Raw genomic sequence first — 16,999 nt, forward strand, 5'->3', positions numbered from 1 at the left:
GGGGCGGGGCCTCACGCGATCACGTGACCCCAGGGGGCGGGGGCAGGAGGACTGAGAGAACAGCGAATTTGCCGCCTCACTTTCTCTTCAGGAAGGCCGGCGGAGCCGAAAACCAAACAAACGTCTTCTGAGCGATTGGGGGCGGGGCAGACGCCGGCGGACTGAGCCTCCAGCGCCGAGACTCTCGCCGCGTTGGCTTTTCGGTTGTTGGTCACCGTGGCAGAGCCGTCTGCGGTCGGGCTGAGACGTGGGGAGCAATGGCGACCTTTGTGAGCGAGCTGGAAGCGGCCAAGAAGAACTTGAGCGAGGCCCTGGGGGACAACGTGAAACAGTAAGAGCGGTTGTGGCGCAGCTTCCAGGTCTCCGCGCCTGTGCTCCCCTGGCTTCGGGCTGCCCCTGCGCCCCCGGAGACGCCCCTCGCCGCCCCGAGGCCTGCGCAGCCTCGCGTCCCGCGCGGCGGGGCCTCCGGGTTTCTTGGGCCAGCGCGGGGCTGGAGGGCCGGGCCTCCCTGCCTCCTGCGGGCCGCGGGCCGCGGGCCTCGGGGGGCGCCTTCGCCCGGGACTCCCCGCCCTGCGCGGGCGGGAGAGGCACGTTCCGTGCCTAAACGGTTGCAGGCCCGCATGCAGAGTTCGAGACCGGTGAGGCCTGCCCCGGGCCGGGTGGCCGCGAACGCGACGCTCCCCGGCGGGAGCGGGCACCGCGTGGGGCGGCGCGCCCCTGGAGGGCTTCCTGGAGGCGGAGGCTTCCTGAGATCCGGGCCCTGCGTAGACCCTGCGTTTTAGAGCGTTGACAGCAGTTTGGGAAGGCAGACGGCCCCGCGGGTAGAATACCGAACATCACAGCAGTGATAGTGAGGATCTCAGTAGGGGACATTAATTGAACACTTTTTAAGCACTCTCCAATGTACTATCTCATCTAATCCTCACAGCAGGGATGTGAGGTAGGTACGGTTACCCTTCTCATTTGATGAGAAGACTGAGATCTAGAGAAGTTAAGTCTTCAAAAGTCACTGGGCTCCCCGTGCCTAATTCCTGGCCCTGATACCTTACAAGGGTTTTTTTTTTTTTGTTTTTTTTTTTTTTAAGATTTATTTATTTATTCATGATACAGAGCGAGAGAGAGGCAGAGACACAGGCAGAGGGAGAAGCAGGCTCCATGCAGGGAGCCCAACGTGAGACTCGATCCCTGGTCTCCAGGACCACGCCCTGGGCCAGAGGCAGGCGCCAAACGGCTGAGCCACCCAGGGATTCCCCCCTTACGGGGGGTTCTAATTTTTTTTTTTAATTTTTTTTTATTTATTTGTGATAGTCACAGAGAGAGAGAGAGAGAGAGAGGCAGAGACACAGGCAGAGGGAGAAGCAGGCTCCATGCACCGGGAGCCCGACGTGGGATTCGATCCCGGGTCTCCAGGATCGCGCCCTGGGCCAAAGGCAGGCGCCAAACCGCTGCGCCACCCAGGGATCCCTTACGGGGGGTTCTAAAGGAGCCTGTGCCCAGCCAGGCGGACACAAGCAGGTCCGATGCGGAATGGCGGGATGGAAGATCAATACTTCATCCAAGGCCGAAGCCAAATATATTTCTGAAATAACAAGGAGGTGTTTTAGAAATTGTTGGAACATCAATTGTTATTACAATTTTACTTTTTAAATTTTTATTATTTTTTAAAGATCTCTTCATTCATTCATTCATTCAGAGAGACACAGAGAGGCAGAGACACAGGCAGCCCTCCCCCCACCCCCCACCCAGCCGAATTCGGGACTTGATCTCAGGACTCCGGGTTCATGACCTGAGCAGAAGGCAGACGCTCAACCACTGAGCCACCCGGGTGCCCCCTCTATTTGGTTAGTAAAGACCAATGCTGGCTATCAAATGTTGGTCAAATATAGATGCTAAAGCTAAATTTGGTGCATCTGTAGGGTGAATCACTATATTGCTCTAATATTGCAATCAAAATATGCTTTTGTGCCAGGAATAGTTAGTGGCACAGGGTTGGTATTTGTTTTTCCATTCTCTCGCTTTTTCCCCTGCTCCTTAAAAAGTGCCTTTTGGTTAAACACTCTGTACTATTGCTATACAGTAATTTCTCACATTTCCTTCATGAGTAGTTTGCTTTGGTTTATATAACCTGGCAGTTTAAACATGGTCCTGGGTGGTAGGTAAAACACAGAGAGTGTATAAGGAACCCAGATAAGAGTTGCTTTCTATTTATCTAGTGGTCCACATGTCCTTTATGTCAGGTTGCATGCCCACATCAGCTTCTAGAAAGACATGGCCTTTGCTAGCTAATTCACTTTGTGTAGTACCCAGGAAGGTGTCCTATTTAAAGTGTTGAATTTTTTTGGTGACTTGATCATATGTTATTTAGTTTTCTCTAAGTATCTCCAGTGCTTCCTAGTTTGACCCACTCCCATTTCTCTCCTATCATCCTCATTTTCATAGATGTTGACTCTGGTATTGTTGAGGAAAACAGTCATTTGTCCATGGCTGTACAGCAAGGTAATATAGGGACCAGGTTTGGGGAGCAGGTCTCCCAGATCTTTTGGGCTAGGAAGTTTGCCATTGGAGAAGATAAGTAGTATGTTGGCAGAGCTTCCTGTTAGAGCCTTGTTTTACATATAAGTTCACACTCAAAATTTTTGCATCATTCTTGCCAAATAGTGACACAGGGCTTTTAAATAATGAAATTTGTCTCATGTTACTATCCTCTTTTGTTGGATAGAATGGGCCAGGAAGAAACTTGTTTTTTCTGTAGAGCTTTATTTCCTGTCCTAAAACAAAACAAAACAAAACAAAACAAAACAAAACAAAACAAAAAACACAAGCATTTAGGTGTCTGTTGTTGAGAAGTTATTATTGACTAATGAGCGTGTGTGAGTATCAGGTGAAATGTCCTGCCAAGCTCTGAAACTAAACATTTTGCTGTTGAAATGGGTCTTGGGCAACTTTGACCCCATTAAAACTATAGTTTTCTCCTGGGGGGGAAAAAATGGATGTGAACCCAAAGCTTTGCATGCAGTTACATGCACACATATCCAGTTACATACAGAGGTACATACTAAGATGACTTGAAGGTAAGCTATGTGCAGGAGAAGCCCTGCCATGGGTATAATGCAGTGAGAGCATTAAACCATCTAATTTAGAAATCTTTCTTTTTTCTTTTCTGTTAGGAACTCAAATGAGAATTAGAAAATAGCTAAGTGTAAGTTGAAAGTGATAGTAAGACATGCACTGAGTAGTCAGTCTTTAATTCTCTTTGATGCACAAGGGCTGTGGATGTGAAAAGTCATGTTTTAGTGCTCTGATAATGTTGTTAAGGTCTAAGGGATCAAGTCTTTTTTTTTTTCCTCTCAGTTAACTGGTACCTTTTATGACTAGTGGTTGGTTTTCACTTTAAAAACCACTAAGTTTCTCATATCCACGGGTATTTTCTTTGTGGTGAGGTGTTTTAGAAACTCATTACTCCAGCCAGTTAGATTAAAACTTGAGTTCATTTGAAAGGAAAAAGTTTATCAGGATCAATATTAATGACTACTCCCCAACCCATAAAACACATACACCTTTTAAAATACAAATCTTTTTTTTTTAATTGAGGAATGATTGACATGTAACATTATATTAGTTTTGGGTGTGCAACAAGTATTCTATCTGTATACTGCAGAATTATCATGATGAGTCTAGTTCATATCTGTCATGACACATAGGTAAAAAAATTTTTAATGAACTTTTAAGATCTCTCAGCAAACTTCCAAATATACAATACAGTTTATTAACTATAGTTAATTATAAAAAATAATGTATTTGAAATTAATATTTAAAAGTTAATACTTTTAATAATAATACTTTTAAAATATATATCTCAAATGTAGGACTCTGGAGAGTAGGTCTTTTACAAAGGCAACAGAGAAGAAGGAAAGGTATGGCTGTGATTTTTGGCTAATTGACTCGTGAGTCCAATTGTGTGACTACCTATCAGTTCCTTTTTTGGAAGAACTTCTTCCTTTTCCTTCTGTTGGTTTTCTGATTCCTAAGTGTATTCATTTTCAAGGCTGCCATAACAAAATACCACAGATGGGGTGGCTCAAACAACATAGATTTGTTTTCTCCTAGTTCTGGAGGCCGGAAGTCTGACATCAGAGTATCCTCAGGATTGTTTTTTCTGAGGCCTCTCCCTTAGGCTTGTAGATGGCCACTGTCTGGGGTCACAGGTGTGTGTGTGTGTGTGTGTGTGTGTGTGTGTGTGTGTGTGTGTTCTTTCTGTCCTAATCTCTTTTACAAGGATACTCATCAAATTGGCTTAGGGCCCACCCCCACCCTGAAAAAAAAAAAAAAAAAAAACACGCCATTTTAATTTAATTACCTCTTTAAAAAGGTTTTGTCTCCAAATACAGTCACACCCTGGGTACTGGGGTAATGATTAGGGTTTCAACGTATGAATTTGGGGAGAAGTGTATGAACTCAGCTCACAATACAGTAGGAAATGCAAAATTTCCTTTCCTCGGTTTTGGAGCAGGTAAGGTGAATTTGGGAAGGAAAGAAGCAGACCCGTTGGTTCTTAATACTGCTTCTGCCTTTGCAGATACTGGGCTAATTTAAAGTTGTGGTTCAAGCAGAAGATCAGCAAAGAAGAGTTTGACCTTGAAGCCCATAGACTTCTCACGCAGGATAATGGTAAAATAATTATCTGGAGAGTTACTTTACTGTTCTGAAGTTTTCCCAGATTTGTAATAAATGACAAATAAATAATTGCATAAATAAATGGCAGTACATTTTGCAGTAAGTCTTTTAACTTAAAAAATAAAATTGGATTTAGTGTTGTGTAAGATTATTTTAATAATATGGATATTTGAAATAAAGTGTAAAGAATGGCAGGGTGGGGATAATCCAAAGTTAAATAATGGTTTCCTTACATTTTTAAATATTTCGTAATTTACTTGTGACAATCTTCCCTTTTTCAGTCCATTCTCACAACGATTTCCTCCTGGCTATTCTTACGCGTTGTCAGATTTTGGTGTCTACACCAGGTAAGGGAGTGGAAATACTTCCGGGGATGTCATTCAGCAGAGCCATGGAGCAGTGGGCTTTAGTTTCCTTTAACAGACACATCTGTTGTTTGCAAGTGAAATGTTCTTTGAACTGCTCAGAAGAAAACATTTATTATGTAGGTAAAGATGGTTTTATAGAACCTTTGTGAAGTAGATGATTTCCCTGTGTTTATATTGAATTTTGGTCTTTACTGTCCACTCAGCTTGATTTTATTTTATTTTATTATTATTATTTTTTAATAATAAATTTATTTTTTATTGGTGTTCAATTTGCCAACATACAGAATAACACCCAGTGCTCATCCCATCAAGTGCCCCCCTCAGTGCCCATCACCCATTCACTCCCAACCCCCGCCCTCCTCCCCTTCCACCACCCCTAGTTCGTTTCCCAGAGTTAGGAGTCTTTATGTTCTGTCTCTCTTTCTGATATTTCCCACACATTTCTTCTCCCTTCCCTTATATTCCCTTTTACTATTATTTATATTCCCCAAATGAATGAGAACATGTAATGTTTGTCCTTCTCCAATTGACTTATTTCACTCAGCTCAGCTTGATTTTAGATTGCATAAATGAGAGGCAAGAGGGTGAGCAATCAGGATGAAGAAGCCAAGGGCCGCTGGTGTTAGGAGAGGGTTTCTGTGATCTAGGGAAGATGAGTTAGGGTTAGGCGGAGGAGAAACCACAACGTGGCGAGAACCTGGACTTTGACTTGTATTCTCAGTAGGAGATTGGCACCTGGAAGGTTACAGCCTTAGCTTGTTGGGAAGGTAGGTAGGGGCTAATTCTGTCACTTTACCCGAAATAGATACAGATAAGAAACAGTGACTATTTTGCCCTAATTTTTTGGAGTTTAAGTGGTATAAGTCAGTTTTTTCAACCATCTTATTTTATTTTAATCAAGTGATCAAAAATAAATGCATTAAAATTTGCCTCACAATAAAACCTATACTGAGCTCTTGTTAGAAATTTGGATTTCTAGGTATCTCGTGCTGTAAATTAAGTTGAATATTTTTGTTTTTAAAGGACTTGTGGTGATTGTGATAATCTTTATGGAGAAATGGCTAGTACTTTCTGTCTTTTCTCTGCTAACCCTCTACTGTATAATAATGAACTCAGATGCAGTCTCCTAAAGTCCAAGTCCCCCACACTCAAAGAAGTTGTCATTGGTAAAGAGTAGTTAACAATGAGCATTTGTATATGGAGATTGGAGTTAATAGGGGCTGCTTCCCTTACCCCACACTGCCCTTTTCTGCACATTGTCACATGTATCTGATTTTGCATGTTCTGTTTTCTTTAAATAGAAGTGGACTTCAGCTAGTTAGATCATAGAGATGATCCAGTCCTTAGTGTAAAATTTAATTTGATCAGGAAAGACAGCATTGTGAGAACCAGATCTTGCTCTGTATATTCTAAAGTGGCATATGTGCAAAAGGTGAGTGGTATGTTTGGGGATAGAAACCCTGGTTGATTAGAGTCAAGAGACTTAGGTTCAAGTTTAGGTTTTGCCACTAGCTTAGGTAGTATAGTTAATTATTGGATGTTCTTAGCTTTTACATTACAGTAATATCTGCTCTACAGATATATATAGATAGACAGATAGATAATTATATTTATACATATATGGATGAAAGAACATATGAAAAAGTGCTCTTGAAAGTAAAAAAATGGCCAAACAAAATGAAGTGGTATTAGTTAGTGTAAGTGGCTGGTTTTAACTAAATAAAGCCTTTGATGTTCATGAACATTTGTTATTGATTATTTTAAAATAAATGACGAAATATTTGGAATTTGAGAGGTTATTTCTCTATCAAACACCAAAATATATTTCCTCAAAATGAAATTGATAGTTGCTAGCAACAAAGAGATGATTTCTATTAAAAGTGAAATAGAGGGCAACCCTGTTGGGACCTCTCTCACTTCTGAGAGCTTTCTCTGTATCTTTGCTTTACAAACTTCTATCCTTTTACTCAAAAAAAAAAAAAAGAAGAAGAAGAAGAAGAAAGAAAGAAATAGAGAAATAGTTCATTGTATGTATAATACTTAGGAGTGGGTTTTCTGTTTTTCTAAGTTAGGCAGGAAAGAGGATTTTAATTGAGTAACTGCAATGCAACACTTTCTGTGCATTCTTTTTAATTGTCACAACTCCTTAGGATAGGTCTTAACCTCCTCTTACGGATTAGGAAACAAACTTTAGAGAAAACAAAAAGAAAAGCAAAACTTACCTGACACTTTATCCAACTAGTAAGTGGAAGTGTTGGATCCACACTGAAATCTGCTTAGCGCTGGAAAGCTGTCCTCATTGTCAGTGAGTCCATACTCACCATGCTGTGCTTCCTTGCTTGGAGTATGCTCACACATCAGCAGTGTCATGGAACACTCAGGCCGACCAGCAGGAATAGGTTTCTCTGGGAGTCTTCTGGGATTGGCTGACCTCATCAGTGAGACCTGGGTATACCAAAGACATTTAAAGTGGTGGAGAGGAGGAACTTGATTTCCCAAACAGTTTTTTCCCCCCTAACTCTAGTCTAGTTAACATGCAGTGTTATATTAGTTTCAGGTGTACAATATAGTGATTCAACGATTCTGTACAGTATCTAGTGCTCATCATCATAAGTGTCCAAACAGCTCCTTTTTAACTGGCAAACTTGGAGTATTTTTTTTTTAAAGCTTTAAAAACTTCTTAAAAAAACATCAAAATGGAAATAATATTTTTTGCTTAGATGATGAGTGGGGTTTTTCTTCTGTCTTACAAAAATTTGGGGGAGTAATTTTTTTAAGTGTACTATAATGAGCTTAGATTACTTCAGTTTTTTTTTTTTTTTCTTTAAACTATATATGCATACACTCATGGTTAGAAATAATACAGAAGCTTTATAGTGAAATACTTCTTCCCCCTCCTGGACTTTTTCTCAAAGACACCTACTTTGTCTCTTGTTCCAGTAGGACTTCAGTAGCTCCTTACTGGAGCTTAAGTCTCTTTCTGCATTTACTGATTTTGGACATCTGTCTTCATGCTTTGTGTTTGTGAGATTTCCTCAGCTGTTTCAACCTTCCTGCCCAATGCGTTCTTTAATTCAGCAATTTTTATAATATCTTCTTTTTGTTTTATGGCTATATATCTTTCAGACTTCTGAAGGTACCAGTTAGAAATTACTTGAAGTCCTTTGTGTTGCCTGAATTCTTTAATCTGGGACCTTTATTTTCTGTTTGTTTAGCTTGGTCTTCTGATCATGTTACAGACTATTGTCAAATGTCTGGTGATTCATATTTAAGAATGAAGCATACAATGCTTGGGGCTCCTTAAATGGCAGCATACAGAGAGCTGTGCTCTAGAATGCCAACATCTATACCAACTACCTGAATAGATGCCAGAAATTTTGTTCAGCTTAAGTAGAGGAGAGTCGTCCATTCACTTGTCCCCTTCCCCTCTCTCCCCTGCTGTTGTAGTTACTGTTCTATGTATGGGCATGAGCCGGGCTGGCTTCAAGGCCTGTGAACTGCCCAGGAACTCAGATGGGCCCCATCCTTGGCTTAGTGCTCTAATGTGGTTGCCTTGAAATGGTAAATGTTTGCACAAGGGACCTGCATTTTTATTTTGTACCGTGCCCACTACTGGTGGTGATGATTTTTGAATATAGACCTTCCATTAATCTTACTTTTAGCTTTAATGATCCCTCCCTGGTTTCCACTGCACTTACCTCCTCCAAATCCAGAGTCTTTATAGATTTCTGCTATGCAGGTAGACTGGTTTCTGTATGTCCCAACCTTGCCTCGCCTAGGTTATAGCTTCCATATGTCTGCTTGTAAGTCAGACAGTTTTAGACCGTTGTTGAAATTTGTTGAGATATCATCTTGTTTCACTCATTTTCCTTTTTGTCGCTGTTGTGCATATGTGCTGTTTACTTTCCACTGTTATCATTTTTAGTAGGGTCTTAGAGAAATTCATGTGCTCTGTTCACCATCAACTAGAAAATTCTCGCTTACTTTTTTGATATTACTGCTACTTATAAGCAAGCAAAACACCCAATAAACATTAGAGTTGAAAATATGAAAAACAAATTGTCTTCATAAAGGAATAATTTTGGCTACAGCTGGAAAAAACATGCTTTGAGATGATTCATAATTTTGTTTAGAGAAAAAAGAGAAGATCTGAATTTAAGCATTTATTATTTATTTTCATTACTTGAGCATTCCATAATTTTTTAGCCCAAAATGAAAACAAACTTAGCAGTTGACACCTATCATTATTTTCTCTATGGTTATTATTTTTCTGTCTCACAGAGGGTGCTGGATCTTTGCACTGGACCGGGGGTTCTGCAGCTAAACCTGGAAAACCAAAGGGAAAGAAAAAACTTTCTTCTGTTCGTCAGAAATTTGATGTAGGTTGTTATTCAATAGATCTTGGTAACAACTGATTTAAATGCTGATGTGATGAAACTGGCCTTAGTTTTTAAATACATCTTAAAATACTAGTAGTAGAGTTGGAAAAAAGGGGGGCATGATTTGAGAAGGAATGTTACTGTATTTGAAGTTGATGAGAGTTTCAAAGATTGCGAGTCCCAGGTATCTGAATTTTTATAATTCTAGTTTGTTATCGCATACATATTAATATATTTTTGTTAATACCTAATGATTTTTTAATGATTCAAAAAATATACCTGTATTCTTTCTCCTCTTAAGTATTTTTCTGGAATGAATAATGTTTCTTATATTGAAGATTTGTGTTCCATGGCTCTAGGACGCTTGCCTCTGGCAGGATCCTGATGTTGCCCAACTAGGCCCTGAGCCTTTGGGGATCAGCAGAGAAGTCATGAAGGCATTTGGCTATAAAATTTGTAAACATTGTAGAATAACTTGCTTTTTTGTTTGTATTTGGAGAAGAAAGTTTCTCAAAAATACTCCTTTTATAGATTTGACTGGGTGTTAATAGCTTTATTGATTAACCTCAACAAATACTTATTGCTACCTTTGTTTTCTATGTATTCTATAAATAATACTCAATCTGGAAGGCATTGGTACCCCCAGAGAGGCATTCCTTGGTTTGAAAAGGGATATTTGATATAAAATACAGTTTTGTACTTGGAAAATGGAAAAACAACCAGTGTTTCCTTTTGCGATACAAACTTCAAACAGGGACAGGTCATGTTCGCTACTGTGGGTGTGTCTCACACTGACGATGGAGTATACAGATGGGCTTTCAGAGTCCACCAGAGGAAGGCAGAGGTTTTATGAGTGGGAAAAGGTTAAGAAACACTATGTTATTTTTTAAAGATTTATTTATTTTAGAGAGATAGAGTGCATGTGTGCACTCCTATGAATGGGGAGAGGGGCAGAGGGCCAAAGAATCTCAAGCAGACTCCCCACTGAGCGTAGAGCCCTATTTGGGGCTTGATCTCATGACCTGGAGATCATGACCTGAGCTGAAATCAAGAGTTGGATGCTTAACCAACTGAGCCACCCAGGTGCCCAAGAAAAATTATTTTAAATAATTAGAATGACTATGTTAGCAAGATTCTGTGTTGAGGATTGTAAGTAAAAGATTATATAAAATAGTTATACCGTCTGGTGTTCTTTTAGAATACCTGTTATTAAATCTGTTATGTCAGTTGGCTAGGCTTTTTACAGCATAATTGGAGTATTACTATATATTTCTACTTTCAGAACTTGCTTACTTACAAGTATATTTAAAATGCTCTGACTTGTTTGAAAATAATTTTATATCTTCTCCTTCCCCCTAATTGTTATTTTTAGCACAGAGCCATATATTCTGTGGTTACCAAGGTATTAATTGAATAGAATAAGCTGCTGTGCATACTACCATTATTCCCCTTAATTCATGTCTTCATTATGTAATGGATGTGAATCTGTGATTATTTGTACACAAGTTACTTTTTTTTTTTAAACCCCTCCGGTATGGTTTGGTGACAATTTGTGGGATCTCCAGTCCAATAAATTGGTTACTTTTGTTGTGTCTCATTACTTGCCACTGTGATGAATAATTTTGAAAAGTTTTCTTACCCATAGCATAGATTCCAGCCTCAAAATCCCCTCTCGGGAGCCCAGCAGTTTGTGGCAAAGGATCCCCAAGATGATGATGACTTGAAACTTTGTTCCCACACAATGATGCTTCCCACTCGGGGTCAGCTGGAAGGGAGAATGATAGTGACTGCTTATGAGCACGGGTTGGACAACGTCACCGAGGAGGCAGTCTCAGCTGTTGTCTATGCGGTGGAGGTTGGTTTGCTGGTGGCAGAAAGAGTTTTACAGGTTGAATGTAACAAGCTTGTGTGTGTTGTTAATTTGATCCTGCAAGAAAAGAACCAAAATGTCATGATCTGAGAATTGTTGTCTTGAAATGGTTTTCTTTTGAGGGGAGAAACACCTCATAGTCCAAGCAGTTGCCTTTAGTTAATAGACTAAGCTTTTCAGAAAACTTACTTATGGCCTAACACTTCAGCTTAATTTGGTGTTTAATTTGTTAATAAGGGAGCAGTTTTTGCCTTTTTTTTTTTAAGATTTTATTTATTTATTCATAAGAGACACACAGAGAGAGAGAGAGGCAGAGACACAGGCAGAGGGAGAAGCAGGCTCCATGCAGGGAGCCCGATGTGGGACTGGATCCTGGGTCTCCAGGATCATGCCCTGGGCTGAAGGCGGCACCAAACCACTCAGCCACCCGGGCTGCCCCAATAAGGGAGCAGGTTTTAAGGAAAAAATTGAGATGTAGAATCCTAAAGATTAAAATCACTGATTTTTGCTGTAGCACAGCATTTAAAGAGTCTAAACAGTGAGATTCTTGTCTCAGCACACTCTTTCACTGATCCATTCACTTTATTCATTTAATTATTTGACAAAATATATTGGGATCTATAGTGTGTAGGTATGCCAGATGATACTGGGTAATTCCCGATACTTGGGGCCTCCATTTGCTCTCATGTACTCCAGAGATTATAATAGCTGTCTCATCAAGTTGTACACATTAAATGAATTTGGTATGTGGAAATGACAAATTGTATCATGAAAGCCTGGATATGAAATTATTTTACTGGTATAGTTGAAACACCAGGCCTAATACTGACTCCCCTGTTATTAATAGTAGACTGGGACCAGCTCTGCCTCTTTATTTTCACATTTTCCATTCCTCTCTAATGTACTTGGCTCTCCTTAAGAGATATTAAATACCTAATTTTTGTTTCTTTTCTATATATCTGTTATGTATGTGGCTTTATGGGGAGAGCCAAGGTTCTTTAACGCAAGAATTTTAGTAGATTGGGCATTGTAACCAATAAATTTTAGATCTTGAAACTTTCTGTCCTATTTTAAAACAGGTTTCAAATTAATTTGCCTCCTTTTTAAAATTTTATGTATTTGTTTTTGTACTTTAAGGCTATCTGAAAATCCTTTTCTGAGAGGAGCCAATTTGGAGATATAAATAACTTCTTTAATAAATTTCATGTAGAGTAAGCCCATGTTAAATTGAACTAAATAAAAATAGCACATCTCCCTCTTTCCTTTACCCTCCTACTCTGGTGTGGCTTTGTGGCTCTTTGGTAAATAAATATTCATTTGGTTCCAACATATGCTAGCTTGTCTCATATCTCCATCCACTAAATGCTAGTAAACATTTTTTGGTCAATGGAAGTTCTATGATTTGCTTTTAAACAAGAGTTCATGCTATTTTTCTTTTCTTTTTTGTTTTTACAGAATCACCTTAAAGATATATTGACATCAGTTGTGTCAAGAAGGAAAGCTTATCGGTTACGTGATGGTCACTTTAAGTATGCCTTTGGTAGTAATGTAACCCCACAGCCATACCTGAAGAATAGTGTAGTAGCTTACAACAACTTAATAGAAAGGTATATGAAGTTTCTTGTGATTTTTGCATCCATCCTTTCCTTTCTGGTTGGTATACTACTGTTACGCATTAGACCACTGTTAAATAATTGTTTATTATGTTTCTGTAAGTCTCAGGTACCTTTGAGGACAGTGCAGTTTTATTTTTTTTGGTGCATCCTTGGTGATAACTAATTAATTGTTTGGTACTGTGTATCAGAAGGGAAGTTGCAGAGTTTGGCTGCCACAAGTAGTTTACTGTGAGTGTGCCCCACTTTCTGAGGTGGATGGAGTGGTTCCCTGGGGTGGTGCATTCTGATGGCTCTTAACGGGCCAGCATCTGCCTGGTGGTAGAAGTGGGCCTGCTCTGGGTCAGAAGTGAAGCCTGAGATTGTTGGCTCAGGGTTGGGTATCGAAGATGGGAGGAGGGCTGGGAGGCATTTCTCTATAGCTTCTGTAGCTATAGCTCAAGGGAGTGGCCTATGCTGGGTGTCATCAGATTGTTCTCGGCATGCCATTGTGCAGACCTGGTCTCTCAGCCCCACACCTGGGATTCCTCTGTCCGCCCTCCACAGAGGGGGCTCCCAAGACGTCTAAGGTCCTCCTGAGTCATCACTTTATGAGACAGCCTGGATCACCTTTCATCTCATCCGTGTGTTGTCTGATTTCACCTCTCCACCTTTCTTCCTTTTCCACAGATAATTTAGTCCACATATTGTAAGCCTTTGGGAAAGAAAAAGGAATGATGTGATTTTTCTTGTGGTAACTGAAGTGACTGAATTTCCTTGGGCGCCAGTTATCTGGTTGTTTAGGGAGATGACAGGAGGTCCAAGTTCAGAGCAAAAAAAGTGTGACTGGAAGGACTGGCAGGAGTGATGATGGTGAAGAAGGAATAGGAAGGGAACGTAGGAGACGTGGTAGGAAAGCTGAGAAGAGAGTTGGACACAACAGGGAGGGGGTTGTACCTACTTCATGGCTGAAGACCTTTAGGTGGCTCACAAGACCCATTTTGAAGAGCCCCATCTTAAATTAGGTTCACTATTTTTATTTAGATTGCCAAATGTGAAGATTTACATTCTCAGTCTCATTCAGGCCTATCCTGTGTGGGAGTATTCTCTTTGTAAGTCATTCTTTTCTGGAAAAAAAACAAACCAAAAACAGGGAGAGGGGGCTCCTTTTAGTGGCCGAATGCTGGGAGCAGCCTATCTGACCCTGCTAGGCCTCCCGAGCTGCCTCTCTCCCCCGCTGGCGGGCCCACAGGGCGTCACCTCAGTGTCGGGGCATCACCTCACTGTCGGCGCTTGTTTCTCCAACAGGGCTGCCTTTGTCTCATGCCCATACCCACGCACATACGCGCTTGTGCTTTGGTCTGAGTTACCTCCTCGTTGTTTTACCTCCTAGATGTTCTTGAGAACTGTAAAGGTCATCTCCTACAGTATTATGATACAAAAATTATGCCTGACTTCCCTGCTGATACTATATCTGGATCCTGTTTTCGGAAATTGGCAAGATTTGGGTTTTCTCCGTCCCCCGTTTTTGCCTGCTGCTTATTGTGTGCTGTATCTTCTTTTCTTACATGTTAATTTTCAATCCTGTCGCCTCCAGTTACATTTTATCTTCCTTTCCCAAGTCAGTTTTTCAATTTCATTCTCCTTTAATTAAGGTCTGTTTTTCTTCCCCCTGACTAGAAGCACTTTAAGGGCAGGAAACAATTTTGGTTCAGTATCTTGAGCTCAGTAAATATTTTATGTGTTTATGTTTTGTTTCCAGCCTGACGGATGGGCTGCCTATGATAATTAAAATTAGAGGCTACTCATGTATATGCTAGCTAAAAAAATAATTAGATTTGTAATTGGGTTTTTTTGTTCCTTTTAAGATATTTTTAATAAGCTGTATTAAAGCCCATTTCTACTCTAGCTGTTCAGTTGTCTCCTTCCTAGTTACTGGGAATGTTTTTAAAATACTTTGTCTTCAGCCCTCCAGCCTTCTCTGCTCCTTGTGCTGGTCAGAACCCAGCTTCCCACCCGCCCCCTGATGACGCGGAGCAGCAAGCTGCACTCCTCCTGGCATGCTCTGGGGATACCCTCCCTGCGTCTTTGCCTCCGGTCAACATGTACGACCTTTTTGAAGCTTTGCAGGTAACTCTTGGCCCCTTGAGGTTTATCTAGATTTATGGTTCAAAGTTCACTTGAGTTTACAAAGATAATTTGGTAGCTTTTCCTCCTCCTGGTTTTGGTTTTCAGTTTCTATTGTTTGTTATTAAAGCCATTAATACTATCCTCACTTTTCAAATCCAGGGCCCAGGCCTCCTTCCTAAAACTTACCTCTTCCAGCCCCCATGTCCCCAGTGAAAGAAAGAAAAGAAAAAAAAAATTTATTCCCTTACTCCTATTTCAGAAGCTTGTTATTTCTTTGTTTTCTTGCGATCTAGTTTGAGCTTTATCATTAGGCATTGGCTTATAGTTTATAGGTATGTGCATCTTTTGTGTGTTTTGTTGACATAAACCTTACTTTTTAATTTATAAAATGTTGGAAAAATATACTGAAACGTAATTGGAGTCATGCTAATATTTTAATCACAGGTACACAGGGAAGTCATTCCTACACATACTGTATACGCTCTCAACATTGAAAGGATCATCATGAAACTCTGGCATCCAAATCATGAAGAACTGCAGCAAGACAAAGTCCACCGCCAGCGCCTGGCAGCCAAGGAAGGGCTTTTGCTCTGCTGAATTAAGGTGATTTGAGGGCATGGGACCCTCAGCAAATTCATTGGTTAGAGAATTGAATGTTTTTTGGGTCCACACTTCAAAACTGAAGTGTATAGTGTAAATATAAACTTTCCTATGGAAATGTGACACTGAGTACATTTTGCGTTGCTACTGTGAAGCCATTAATATAAATCTGACTTTGATAATGACCCATATCTCTGTATGTATGTATGTATGTACGTGTGTGTGTGTTCCCAGTTATGGGAGTAAGCACTGATAAAATCCTGTGCCTAGAATGGAGATGTTTTTAGGCATCTGAGGCTTAGTATCCTGTGGTCTGTTTATGAGGTAGATGACATTCTAGAACAAAGAAGCTTTTATAACTTAGTTCCCATGATCAGCAGGACATCTGTGTGTTCAATGACAGCATATATTCTGTTATCTGGCAAGCCTAAAATTTTTGCCTTTTCCTAAAGAACTGTGCTCTTGGATTTGGGTTGAAATAATCCACAGTGTTAAAAATCATATACCTCCTTTAGTGAGCAGATATAGGTATATCCCCCCAAATTCATTACAACTCTATAGAAAATAGGACTTAGAAATACTATACTGTTAGACAAAATAAAGTCCTTTCTTTGCATTAAAAACCAAAATAAAAACTATGGAATGTAACAAAGTTTTTTCTCATAACTTACGTTTCTTTTATACTTAATATGCCCAAAGACTGGCAAAATTCATCTCTTGATTATTCCTATAGAATAGGTTTTAAGAAGCCCATGTAGACATACTGGATTTATACTTAGAAATTCCCCACTTCCTGTGCAGTATCTGTTCTGTCCTTCCAAATGATAAAGTGCAAATAATTTACATTTAGCAGTGTTACTAATAATAAAGTTTGTTTTTTTAGAGGTGATGCTTTTTACTCAGAAGATAGTGTTGGTGACTAGATTAGAAGGTACAGATGGGTTGTGTAGGTCTAAGTAATATGTATAGATATGTATACATGGTTCAATATTTGTGTATTTGATTTTGTACTTCAAATGTGACAAATAAACCTTTTGGGAGAAAACTTTCCTCTTGTGTACTTATTAAACATATAAGGAATACTGCCGCCTTTCGAAGTTTGAAAAGCCCTGCTCTGTGAGATTTAGAAGACTGTTCAGAGAGGGATGTGGTGGATTTGAAAGATTAAAAAACAGGTTCCAACTTAGGTATGTAGGTCATTTCTTCCTTTTGTGATGTGTGGACTGAAAAGAAAAATTAAACACCTTAGTTTCAGTTCTTGGTGCAAGTCTGAAAAGTCCTTTAGAGTTTTAGATAATTTTTCAGGTTTAGAAGAATTTGGACGGATACTCAGCTGTATGTAATGATTTGGTTTGGGGCTATTCGTAGATCTGGGGCCTTACTGCT

General features: G+C 40.0%; 1 protein-coding gene across 1 annotated transcript; it reads left to right on the forward strand.

The window, feature by feature from the left end:
• Nucleotides 1-43: 43 nt before the first annotated feature.
• TADA1 (transcriptional adaptor 1) lies at nucleotides 44-16,662 on the forward strand. Its single transcript, XM_038542658.1, has 8 exons — nucleotides 44-331; nucleotides 4,577-4,668; nucleotides 4,956-5,021; nucleotides 9,324-9,421; nucleotides 11,067-11,276; nucleotides 12,747-12,898; nucleotides 14,851-15,013; nucleotides 15,458-16,662. Exons 1-8 carry the CDS (start codon nucleotides 258-260, stop codon nucleotides 15,608-15,610), a joined length of 1,008 nt encoding a protein of 335 aa, XP_038398586.1. The 5' UTR covers nucleotides 44-257; the 3' UTR covers nucleotides 15,611-16,662.
• Nucleotides 16,663-16,999: the final 337 nt, after the last annotated feature.

The sequence above is a fragment of the Canis lupus genome, chromosome 7 (genome assembly GCF_011100685.1).
Source record: "Canis lupus familiaris isolate Mischka breed German Shepherd chromosome 7, alternate assembly UU_Cfam_GSD_1.0, whole genome shotgun sequence".
Taxonomy (NCBI): Eukaryota; Metazoa; Chordata; class Mammalia; order Carnivora; family Canidae; genus Canis; species Canis lupus.